Here is an 11,950-nt window from a genome sequence, read left to right as displayed (position 1 = left end):
TCCCACTTTTTTATTTAAGGGCAAAAAAGTCCTTTGTGGTCCCACCCATTTTTTATTTAAGGGCAAAAAAAAATGATATTTTATACTTTATATTACCAACTCTTTTAAAAAGTAGATAGAAATACTTTATTATATTTCTATTTTTCTACTATATAGAAGCATCGGTTTACCCATGCTTCGTCGTCAGTCACTCTTAAAAAAAAATGCTTCTATATAGTTAAAAAAAAAAAAAAAAAAAGGAAAAAAGTGGACCCCACCCTCTCCAAACTCATAAAAAAAAGTGAACCCCATATTAAAAAAAAAAGCAATGTCAAAAAAAAAAAACGTGCACCCCATATATTAAAAAATCAAAAAATATTCATGTAATTCCCAAAGTATCCCCATCAAGTCAATAATAGTGGATTCATTGCTACATGCGTATTAACCCATTAGTGGGAGCAAATGAAATTATTGCACAGCAAAAAACATGGACCCCATATTATTGTTTTTCTTCAAAAGATTTAGTAGGCAAATACATACAATTTCCTTTCTTTTCTTATATTAGCCTGAGATCTAATCTAGATATTTAATTGTTGTATTTGCTATTCCGCCATGTCATTTATTTGTTATGATTACTAAAATAAATATACTTAAAATATTTATATTTTAAAATAAGATAGAATTTAATTACTTTTTCATTTTTATTCTTACTCTAATAAATGTGAAAAGAGATTAATATCAAATGGAGATCAAATAATGAATAAGGTAAATTAGTCAAATTATAATTCTAATTCACGTTTCCTTAAAAAAACCATGCAAAAGACAACATGGCAAGTAAAATGAACTAAACCGAGAATATTTACTAAAAATTAAAAAATAGCATTTCTTCGTTTAAATAGAAAATCAATTTCTACTTTGTTTCGTTTTAAACATGTAAAATTAATTTAATAATTTGAATTAGAATTATCCAAATCAAAATTTGATAAAAAATAATAAGTATTTTACACCTTTAAATTAATCGAATTAAAATTGAAAGTATCAATCGATGCTTAAATATTGTTATTGTTTTATCTCAAAGAGAGGAAAATAGTTTTCTTTTAAACAAGTCTTCTCTTTTAAAAAGTATTAATAAATTTTCGTAGCAAACACGAATATAATAAAGTTTTAGATACGGAGCACAAAACCCATGCTTCGTGTGTGTGTATATATATATTATCACTATCTAAACACAACTACATATACATAGATACACTATAATCTAAAGTGTTGGGCCTGTGCGCAGCACGGGCGTAGGCCATCTAGTAACAATCAAAAGACGACTAGGTTGAAGAAGAGAAAGGGGAAAATGACCTGTCTTTTAAATTATATACAAATGAGGCTATTCGGGTAAGGTTTGAAAAACATGCCCTATTTTGGTATTAAGTTTGGTTGAGTGACTGAGAGTGTAAAAATCTCCATACAAATCCCTATTAATTTAAATTACTATTCTCAAGAGTAAAACCAGTTGTTAGGTTACCCATTTTGAGCTTTAAATTTTGCGATCGTATATACAAAACATATCAAGTTGCACAAAAGAAACCATATGCATGCGTATTCAGTGCTCTAAAATAGGTTGGTTTCCTCGTTTTTTTTTTTTTTTTTTTTTTTTTTTTTTTTTTTTTTTGTTCTTCCGCTCCATAACATCAGGCTAAGGTGACCAGTAACAACAAAAAACTCATTAAATCTTTTATTTTTTAACGTTGCAGAATGTAGGAACTCATTAATTTTTATTTAAGTTCTTTCTTCCTACAACGGGCAATGTAGACTTTGAGTCGCTTTTAGTGATGAATTAACAACAAACCTAATAGGTTTTGGTGGATTTAAAGATGTCAAAGTGGTGTCATCCTTCTTTTCTTCAATTCATTCGATTGGTTCCATTTTTGTTATACTTGTCAAAGTAGCTAGGTTTAATATCCTTTTTTTTGTTCGTCATGTGTTTGGTCTGCAAATCGTCAAATATCCGATAACGACTATATAGAAACATTTTGTGTGCATTGTCAAGGAAGTTTCTGGAGATATATTTCTTGATAGAGTTGCAATAAAAGGAAGTAAAGTAAGAAAAGAACATTCTTTTTCATGCTTTAGTTTGAAATGAAAACAGAATACTGAAATAAATTAGGAAAATTACATAAGTTGTCCTCTAAACTTGTCCGAAAAAATCATTTACACCTTAATTTTACAAACGACCTGTCACACCTTAACAATAATATATGTGACCTATTTCCATTATGTAATAGAATTTTAATTTTTACATTATTAGTTTTGTCCAAATCGAATGAGACACCTAAAGGAAAAAATTAGAGAACTACGGAGTATAACTTTTATGGTGGTGCCCCTTTTCCTGTACCGTTTTCATTTCAACTCTATTATTGGCGGTAGACGGTTCACGGTTGTCTTGGATTTACAAGAAAAGAAGACACATGATGTTATTTATATTTAGAAATTACTATATATAATAAGGGCCAATGTAACTTTTTTGTAGTCCTTAGTTAGAGTTAGTCTTGGTTAGATTACAGCTAAGAGTTGCCAACTAAGGTTGTCTTTTTCCATATTTATCACTATATTAGTCTTTTATTGTTTCATTTACTATAGGTTGTTTAAAAAATATCAAGACACGTTTAAAACCTTTTTGATAATATAAAACCCCTAGGCTAATATTTTTAAGGTGATGTGACATGTACTAATTTCTTCATATATCTTATTTTTACTCCTACTTTATTTTCTTAAGTGCCATACCTAATTTTGATAAATTTAGAAAATTTTAAACTCCTCTTAGAAGGCTTAAGAAATTGTGAATTCCATGAAGTCAATTAAAAGAAACACGTCACTATGCATAATTTGAATGACAGAATACACCACATTTGCAGTTACCTTGATTAAAACATGTACTAGCTGCACCCAAAAATCAAAATTTCTCTAATTAACAGCTCTTTAATTGCTCAGTGTGAAACTTTAAAAATTTAACAGATAAAATTGGTCTTCATTTGGATTAGATATTGTTACCTAAAATATTTATTTTTATCTAATCATTTGTTAACAACACTGAAATATGAATCTTCATTGACATATTATGTTGGTTTGTATGTTGATTAGCCATATTGTTCATGTTTAACAAAATTAACTTTCTTTTTTGGATATTATTTGGTGTATTATAATATTTTATTTTTTAAATTTGATACGCATACTTAGTAATATTTTCTATGCATAATGAACAATGTAAGTTGTAGTTTATACTCCATTCATCTAAAAAAAACAATGCAAGGCGTACTATTCGGTCAGTCAGTTCAATATTTGATATGAAGTCATAAATATATTTCTTAATATATATTTACACTTAAAAATTACATAGAAAGAAATTATAATCTGAACTTGATAGAGTAGTTTAAATGTTGAGAACGTCTTTGAAAAATATGTAGTTAATGAAACAATTTTTTAGTTTCTCAGGCAGTAGTAATGTCAAACAAATTGTGACAAAAGGGAATATACTTTTTATGTTTTTTATATGTCTTTTTTTTGGGTGGGTGAAAAAAATGTTAGGCAGTGTTTGTTAGCATAGGGAAACATGATTAAATGATTCATGAAGCATTGAATCTTCATTTGTGTTTGAGAAAATAATTAAAGTACACATTTTATAAAATAATATTCCATTTAAACTAACAAAAGGAAAAATGTCATTTTCTCATCACGTAAATTTTAAGAAAGTAGCACGAAAGTCAACTTATATTAAGAAAAGTAATTAATTTTCTTCATCTTTTCGATATACTTTGTATAATTTAATTGAAATTGACATATACAGACATTAGTAAGTATAAAATTTTAATTTTAATTTGTTTGAAAGTTATCTTTGATTATATGTAACCTCATTAAAATCTCAAAAAAAGAATAAATATAGCATAAATAGTTGATGTCTCTAGAACGATACTATTTTTCTTCTTTTTGGAAGAAAACAGTATAGTTCATATTGGATGTTGTTAAAAAATTAAGAGACTTTATGTCATGTAGTTGTTTGAAGGTTAAAAAAAAAAAAAGGTATAAAGTAAGGACAAATATTCAATTTTTGTTCAATTTTTAAATATTTTTTTGCAATCTAAATATATGGAAAGTCTTTAGTTTTTAAGAGTTTGCAGAAAATATCAAACTAATCTTTCAATAACGTAATGTCACAAAGAGCAAACTTAACTTTTAATTTTAATCTTAATTTTGGGCCTGTGCTAAAGTTCGCCGAAACTATCAAACTGATCTTTCTATAACTTAATGTCACAAAGAGCGGAAAAAAAATAAAAAAAATTACAAATTTAACTTTTTCTCTTAGTTTTGAGCCCGGACTTAGCACGGGCCAAATGTCACTAGTATACTATAATAAAAACAAATGTTATCAATAAGTTGGTAGGGCAAAAAAGGGTTATGTATTCAATATCTTGGGAGGGACACTTATAACTCATTCTTTAGTATTTTCTTTTCTACTTTTTATATTTTTCTTTTCATGTTAATTAGATTACTTCGCCAAATGATAAATTTGTTCTTCTTATTTGCGTGAATAAGATCTTCCTACTTTGCTAAGATAAGAGCTACATCAATTTCAAGTTGTCGCTCTCTCATCGGATATGTACTATACGATGATCTCAAAGAATACATTTTTTCCCAGTATGTACTATATGATGTGAGATGGTTACCAGTTATTGTCGAATGAATTATTGTTAGGACTTAGGATTGAAACGAATTAACTATAGTTGTTAACCTTTTGAGTTTTGACAAATCATGCTTAAAAGCTAACCACGTCCAATCAATCAATTTCATATGATTTTGTGCCAACTGGCAACAAATGTCAGAAAATGCTACATATATTAATCTTCCAGGAGCTAGGTTGGTATATTAGTTTAATTAAGTGTGGATAGCAGCTGCTTTAAAATGATTAGCAAGCAGAACTTTTTTTTTTTTTTTTTTTTTTTTTTAATTTCCAAACATTCAAAGTTACTTGTCAAGTTCTAAGACTTGAGCCTCCTAGTTGGTATGAAGACGCGGGCGAGAGCAAGTAGAGGATACTCGTTAATAACTAAGTAGCTAAACTTGTATACATCCATCATTCTACTAGAACGTTACATTAGGACAAACTTGTTATCTTAAGGGAAAAAGCTCAAATATGCCATTAAACTATTAGAAATGCTTTATTCATGTCACTCGTCAATAGTTGAGCATAAAAATGCCACCGGCATGACACATTTGGTTCATTTTTGCCGCTAACCACTAATGGAACGTTACTATTATAAGATTTTGTCACGTAACATTATTTAAACCCTTCATTACTTACCAGTCCCCACCACCTTTACTAGTGACATATGTGAGCCATTTTATTAAGTTCAGTGGCATATATTTGAGTTTTTTTTCTTTTCAGTAACTTATAATACCTAGGTTAATATTAACTTATGTAATACAAATCTAATCTTATTCTACACTATTCACAATTTTCACATACTTTATGGATTTTTAAAAATATATAAAAACACATAAAGTTTGTTTAAGAAAAAAGAAGAAGAGGGGTTTAAAAGAGATCTAGCACACTAATGGGGTGTAGCTGGGTATGGAAAGTATATATGGGTGTGCGAATTAAGAGTATGTATGTGTTTCATAGAGGAAATTGGGGGTATTACAGTAGTTGTGACATGGTGATGGCTTGGGAAAAGGACATAAAATTTGTTTTAAAAAAAAAAAAAAGACGGGATTAAAGAGATCAATACACTAATGAGGTATAGATGGGTAACGAAAGTACATTCGAGAGTGTGTGAATTAAAAGTACGTATGTGTTTTCATGGTAGAATTTGGGGTGTTACAATAGTTGGGACGTGATGGTGGCTTGGGAAAAGGACATAAAATTTGTTTAAGAAAGAAGAAAAGACGGATTTAGAAAAGAGTACACCAATGAGGTATAGTTGGTGTAGAGGTACATATGAGTATGTGAATTAAGAGTATGTATATATGTCTTTTCATGGTGAAATTTTGGGTGTTAATAGTAGATGAGTATTATAAGGGATTGTGAAAAGGCTCAAATATGTTACTGAACTTAACGAAATGATTCAGATATATATATATATATTTGTCACTCTTAAAAGGAGGTGGGGGCTGGTAAGTAATGAAGGATTTAAATAATGTCAGTTGGCAAAATCTGATAGTAGTAGGACTCCGTTAGTGGTTAGTGACACGAATAAATCAGATGTGTCACGCTGGTGGTACTTTTCTGCTTAACTATTGCGGGTGGCATGAATAGAATATTTTTGATAGTTCCATGACATAATCCTAATCTTAATGTAAGAATGATAAAGAATTATAAGATGTGGGTATAAGAATGTTGAGGATTAATAACGTCGCACTTAAAGTGAGTGCAAGTGAAGATATGAAGTCCAATTGTTTCTTTCTGGATGAAATATTCTAGCATAATTTGAACTTTTTTTTTTTTACCTTATTGTCATCTTTCAAGATTTCAAATTCATGGCATGTATTTTCCGTTGTGATGGGGCTTGGTCCGCACGGATTCATTTTTTCGGTCACATCACATTGAGCCCTGAAAATGTGTGTATCATGTGAATTCGAGCTATATCTTATAAAGTTATTCACTTTCTTCTCTCTTTTCAATTTGGGATTCGCCTAAAATGTCACATACACCTCATCATCATAAATTTGGCAATCTAAAAGCCTATCAGCCCTGCTTGGCCCACCCTCGTTATTAGCCCGTTATCTGTCAAGGGTGCCACGTTAATGGGGTTTTCCTTCATTCAAGATCAAATCACGACTTTCTAGAAATTGAAGGTAAGAATTAATCCACCCTAAATTAATTTATATTGCCGATTGAATTTCATTAAAAGTAATGAGTAAGAAACCTTAATTAGGTTAAGAAAAAGTATAAATTAGTACTCAATTTTTATATTCTTAAATTAGTACTCAATTGTTATATACTCTTTAACATTTGGAATTGCAAAAAGTAAGTTCTTCAAATTCCATGTCTAAGTTTGATTATAGCTGCGGCCATTGGCAAAGAAATGAACAACGAAGCAAGGAAATTGTGGTCGTTATTCTTTGCCAAAATGGGGCTAACCTATAAAACCAATATTTATTTTACGCAATTTACAAAATAGTCTGACAGCAAATATTGTCTGTTATTAAATGTTTTAGGTGTATCCTACCAAGATATATCCCCCCAAAAAATAGTATCGTATTTTGTAGCTCAATTATAAATCACCAATAAATACATGTCATTGAGTTCCAAGAAGGTAAGTTTCTTATTTGATGTTTTCACGACAAATAAGCCACTGATTCAACATAGATGGATACCAAAGTCCATTATAGAGTTTTTACTTTAATTTGGTTTTGATAGGAGTACTATCATGTCGTGTTACTTATTGTACGTTCCTTACAGCAAGAAACTAGTTCAGGGAGGGATAAGATTCACAAATAATCACTAAATTATCTTTTTTTTTCCCATCAGAGCACATAACTTTGTTTTGTTACACAAAAATTATAATACTTACACTAATATATATAACAAAGAGGTCACAATAACTGAAAAATAACCTTCTGATACACTGACATGTTTATATATTTTGTTGATTTAAATTGCTATACAACACTTCCCACATGTTAACCTATTTTTTAATCTAATGAAGACCCGACCCTACAAAATCTAGAACCTATCGTGTAATAGATTATCTTCTTAAAAAAAAAGAAAAAAAAAAAACCAGCAAAGCCTATGTGGATTTTATTAATTAAGCCCACACAACCAACCTGTTTGGGTTGTATTTGTTTTTTCTTTTCTCAAAATAATTTCCTAATTTAAGTACTCGAGTGTGGATATATTTTTTAAAATATGCCTATATTTGTTGGAATGGATTCACCATCGTCTTCTTCTTTTGATTCAAGTTCACAAAGAAGAAACCCTAAGAACAAAGAGGAAGTACAAGCTGCTTTGACTTCGACCAGTTCGAAGTCTTTGTTTGAGAAAGAGATAACAAAAGGAAAATGGGCCAAAGGTGTTGTATTGGAAGATAAATCGAACTTGGATCATTTAGTGGATTTGGGCCACCCAGACCATTCAGTGAATTTGGGCTGCTCAGACCAAGACACAAATACAAGAGATAACTTTGGCCCATCCGGATAAGTATACAGCTGTGTATTCAACAGCTGTGTGTACAACTGTATACCTTCTTAGAACCTTCTTAGCATATTTTAGGAATATTATTTCGGATATAATTAGTTAGGAATGAACCAATAATATTTAGACAAAATTGTATAGGAATTTAGATTTTCTTTATTTTACAATTCTCATGTACATGTATAAATACACTGTATGCGATACACATAATATACAACAAAGGAAAATTTTCTATACTGTTCTTAGTATTCTTACATGGTATCAAAGCACCTAAATTAATTCATACAAAATCACCAATCACTCTAAATAAAAAATAATGGGTGTAGAATTAAACGTGGATGGTACAAAACATCGTAATCCAAAGTATCAACACTGTGAAACCATTAACTCAAATCATCCTTACTTTCTTCATGCCTCTGATGCACCAGGAATGGTGTTGGTCAATAACCTCTTTGATGGTAAAGGTTATCAGGGATGGAAGAGATCTATTCTTATTGCCTTGTCAGCCAAGAACAAGCTTGGTTTCATCACTGGTGCTCATGCTACTCCTGCTCAAGAATCTCCAGATCTGCAACCTTGGAGTAGATGCAATGATATGGTCACAGCCTGGTTGCTAAATTCATCATGGTCAAAAGAAATTGCAGACAGTGTCATTTACTCAAGAACAACAAAGGAACTTTGGGTAAGCTTGGAGCACAGGTTTGGACAAACCAATGGTGCCAAACTTTTTCATCTTAAGAAAGAACTGAGTAGGTTGACACAAGGAACTAGTAACATTGCTGGTTACTTCACCAAGCTCAAAAGGCTCTGGGATGAACTTGATTCACTTAACTCAAATATCAAGTGTGCTTGTGTGTGTTCATGTGAAAGAAAACATAAACTGGAAAAATCCATGGATGATGAGAGATTCATGAAATTTCTCATGGGCTTGAATGATACCTATGCACAAGCTAGAGGGAACATTCTAATGATCAATCCTTTACCTGACATTAATCAGGCTTACTCTTTGATTTTACAGGATGAAAATCAAAGAGAGACATATATGAGTCCTATCATGTCATCTGATTCTTCTGCTTTTATGGTTGGAAACATGAATCAATTTAAGGGTGCAAAACAAGTTCAAAGAAGTGCAGGACCATCTCATCAGAGATCTAGAAATCCTTATCCCAGATTCAACAGCATTCAGCAACATAAGTTCACAAAACAGGCACATAAGTTCAAAGGAAAAAGAGGAAAATATAACCCTAATGTATCTTGTACTTATTGTGGAAAAACAGGTCATGTTGCAGATGATTGTTATAGGTTGATTGGGTTTCCTGAGGACTTGCAGTTCACAAATGAAAAAGGGGTTCAAATCAGGAGTAATGGAGTTCTACCAATAGAGGAAAGTGAAAACAAGAACAACAATTTTGCAGAACTTAACACACCAAATCAGTCTTACAACAAGGAGCAGTACAATCAATTTGTCCTGATGTTTAAGCAAATGAAGGTAGATGAAGCAACAACCAATATTGGAGGATCTGAAATTAACACAAATGCAGTAGCTGGTACTATTTTAAAATATCTTGGATCATGTTTTTCAGTCATTAATTCTAGCACCTGGATCATTGATTCAGGTGCTTCTGAGCATATGTGTTTCAATTCAGAGTCCTTTCTATCATTGTCACTTCTTAAAATACCCTTGACTATTAATCTTCCCAATTGTCAAACTATCCAGGTCACTCATGTTGGTATAGTCTCTATCCTGCCTAATTTTACTTTGAAAAATCTTTTATATGTTCCAAGTTTCAAGTATAACCTCATGTCTATTCATAGGCTTTGCACTCAGTTTGTATGTAATTTATTTTTCACACCAACTGATTGTATCATGCGCAGACCTTTAATAAGGAAGGGTCAAATTTTTGGTAAAGCAAAGGAGGGTCTCTACTTGTTCCAGCCAAATCCTAAGCCAACTCCTAAGGAATCTAGTTCTAGTCACAATTTCAGCAATAGTGTTTCTAGTCCATCTAATGTAGTCTCTAGTTTACCTAATTCCATTTCTGTTGTTAATCCTAGTGTTTTCAAATTCTGTTTTTTTTCCTGTTTGTACAAGTGCAACTTCTAATGTAAACTTGTGGCACATTAGATCGGGGCATTTGCCTTTATCATCAATGAAAAATGTCGGTTTCATTTCAATTCCAAAGGACTTTGATTGTGTATGTGATGTGATATCTGCCCAAAGGCAAGACAATCTAGATTGCCTTTTTCTCAGAGTCAAATTACTTCCAAGTCTCCTTTTGAACTCATTCATATTGATACTTGGGGGCCCTATAAAGTTCCTACTTATAATCATTATAAATATTTCTAAACCATTGTTGATGATTACAGTAGAGGGACTTGGACCTTTTTATTATCCACTAAAAGTAATGCCTTCACAGTTTTACAGGATTTTATAAATATGGTTGAAAGACAATTTCATGTGAAAGTGAAAGTAATCAGATCAGATAATGCCTTAGAATTAGGAAAAAGTGAGGCAGGTTTGAAATTTTTTTGATCAAAAGGGATCATTCATTAGACTTCTTGTGTGGCTACCCCACATGGAATAGTTGAAAGGAAACATAGGCACTTACTTGAAATAGCTAGGGCATTGTTATTCCAGTCTCAAATTCCTATTTCCTACTGGGGGGAGTGTATTCTCACTGCTACATACTTGATTAACAGATTATCATCTAAGGTACTTAATGGAAAAACACCTTATGAGATTATTTTTGGTAAAGCTCCCACTTACCAACATTTAAGGTGTTTTGGTTGCCTCAGTTATGCTAACACTTTGGCCCATGGGAGAGATAAATTTCAGCCTAGGGCCAAGAGATGTGTGTTTCTAGGGTACCCTAATGATCAGAAAGGGTACAAGTTACTGGATTTAGATACTAAAAGAGTATTTGTATCTAGATATGTTCATTAATCAGTTTTTCCTTTTGTTACTGATCAATCTTCTTTGTTTTCAAAATATCCTACTTCTTCCATTACTGATGAGCATTTTTTCCCTCATCTTCACATCCATCAACAAAATGATTTACCCAACTCTACTTCTCCATCTCAATTACACTCAGATACAGATTTACCTAGTATCCCTGCTCCTATTTCTTCTGAATCACCTACTGTTTCCAACAATCACTCTCCTCCTCACTCACCACATCAAGTACCTTCACCTATATCTCCTGTTGCTGATGTTAGGAGGTCAACTAGATCTAACAAAGTTGTTATGCCTACACACTTTCAAGATTTTTATTGTAATTCCATCTTTCTTAGCAACATCACTGAATCCTGTCTTGACACTCCTTCCACACCTACCATACTATCTTTTCATGCCCTCTCTATTCCTAATCAACTACTCTTACAATCAGTTTCTAGCATCATTGAACCTACAAGTTATACTCAGGCCTCTGCTCATCCAGGGTAGAGGAAGGCTATGGGAGATGAGATTGCTGCTTTACAAGCTAATAACACTTGGGATGTTGTAGAGTTACCAACTGCTAGAAAAGCTTTGCCTTCTAAATGGGTTTACAAAGTAAAGCAACATGCTGATGGTACTTTAGAAAGACTAAAGGCCAGGTTGGTCATTAGAGGTGATATACAAAATTAAGGAGTGAGTAGATTTCAATGAAACATTTTCCCTAGTGGTCAAGATGACCACAATCAGATGTTTAATTTCCATTGCAGCTAAGAAAGGTTGGGACATTTCTTAGTTTGATGTGAATAATGCTTTCTTGCAAAGAGATTTGCAAGAAGAGGTTTATATGAAGTTTCCTA

At 31.7% G+C, this 11,950-nt stretch overlaps 1 protein-coding gene across 1 annotated transcript; it reads left to right on the top strand.

Moving 5' to 3' along the window:
• Window positions 1–8,474: 8,474 nt before the first annotated feature.
• On the top strand, window positions 8,475–11,600 carry LOC132031763 (uncharacterized). Its single transcript, XM_059421676.1, has 2 exons — window positions 8,475–10,227; window positions 11,107–11,600. Exons 1-2 carry the CDS (start codon window positions 8,475–8,477, stop codon window positions 11,598–11,600), a joined length of 2,247 nt encoding a protein of 748 aa, XP_059277659.1.
• The last annotated feature ends 350 nt before the right edge of the window (window positions 11,601–11,950 follow it).

The sequence above is a fragment of the Lycium ferocissimum genome, chromosome 9, assembly GCF_029784015.1.
Source record: "Lycium ferocissimum isolate CSIRO_LF1 chromosome 9, AGI_CSIRO_Lferr_CH_V1, whole genome shotgun sequence".
Taxonomy (NCBI): domain Eukaryota; kingdom Viridiplantae; phylum Streptophyta; class Magnoliopsida; order Solanales; family Solanaceae; genus Lycium; species Lycium ferocissimum.
This window is presented reverse-complemented; position numbering and strand designations above follow the sequence as displayed.

What these genes read in the sequence shown, in the direction of transcription:
- LOC132031763 (XM_059421676.1), top strand. Translation starts at nt 8,475, where the DNA reads ATGGGTGTAGAATTAAACGTGGATGGTACAAAACATCGTAATCCAAAG. An exon ending in TCCTAGTGTTTTCAAATTCT is followed by an intron (nt 10,228 to 11,106) that starts GTTTTTTTTCCT and finishes TTCATTAATCAG; the next exon opens with TTTTTCCTTTTGTTACTGAT.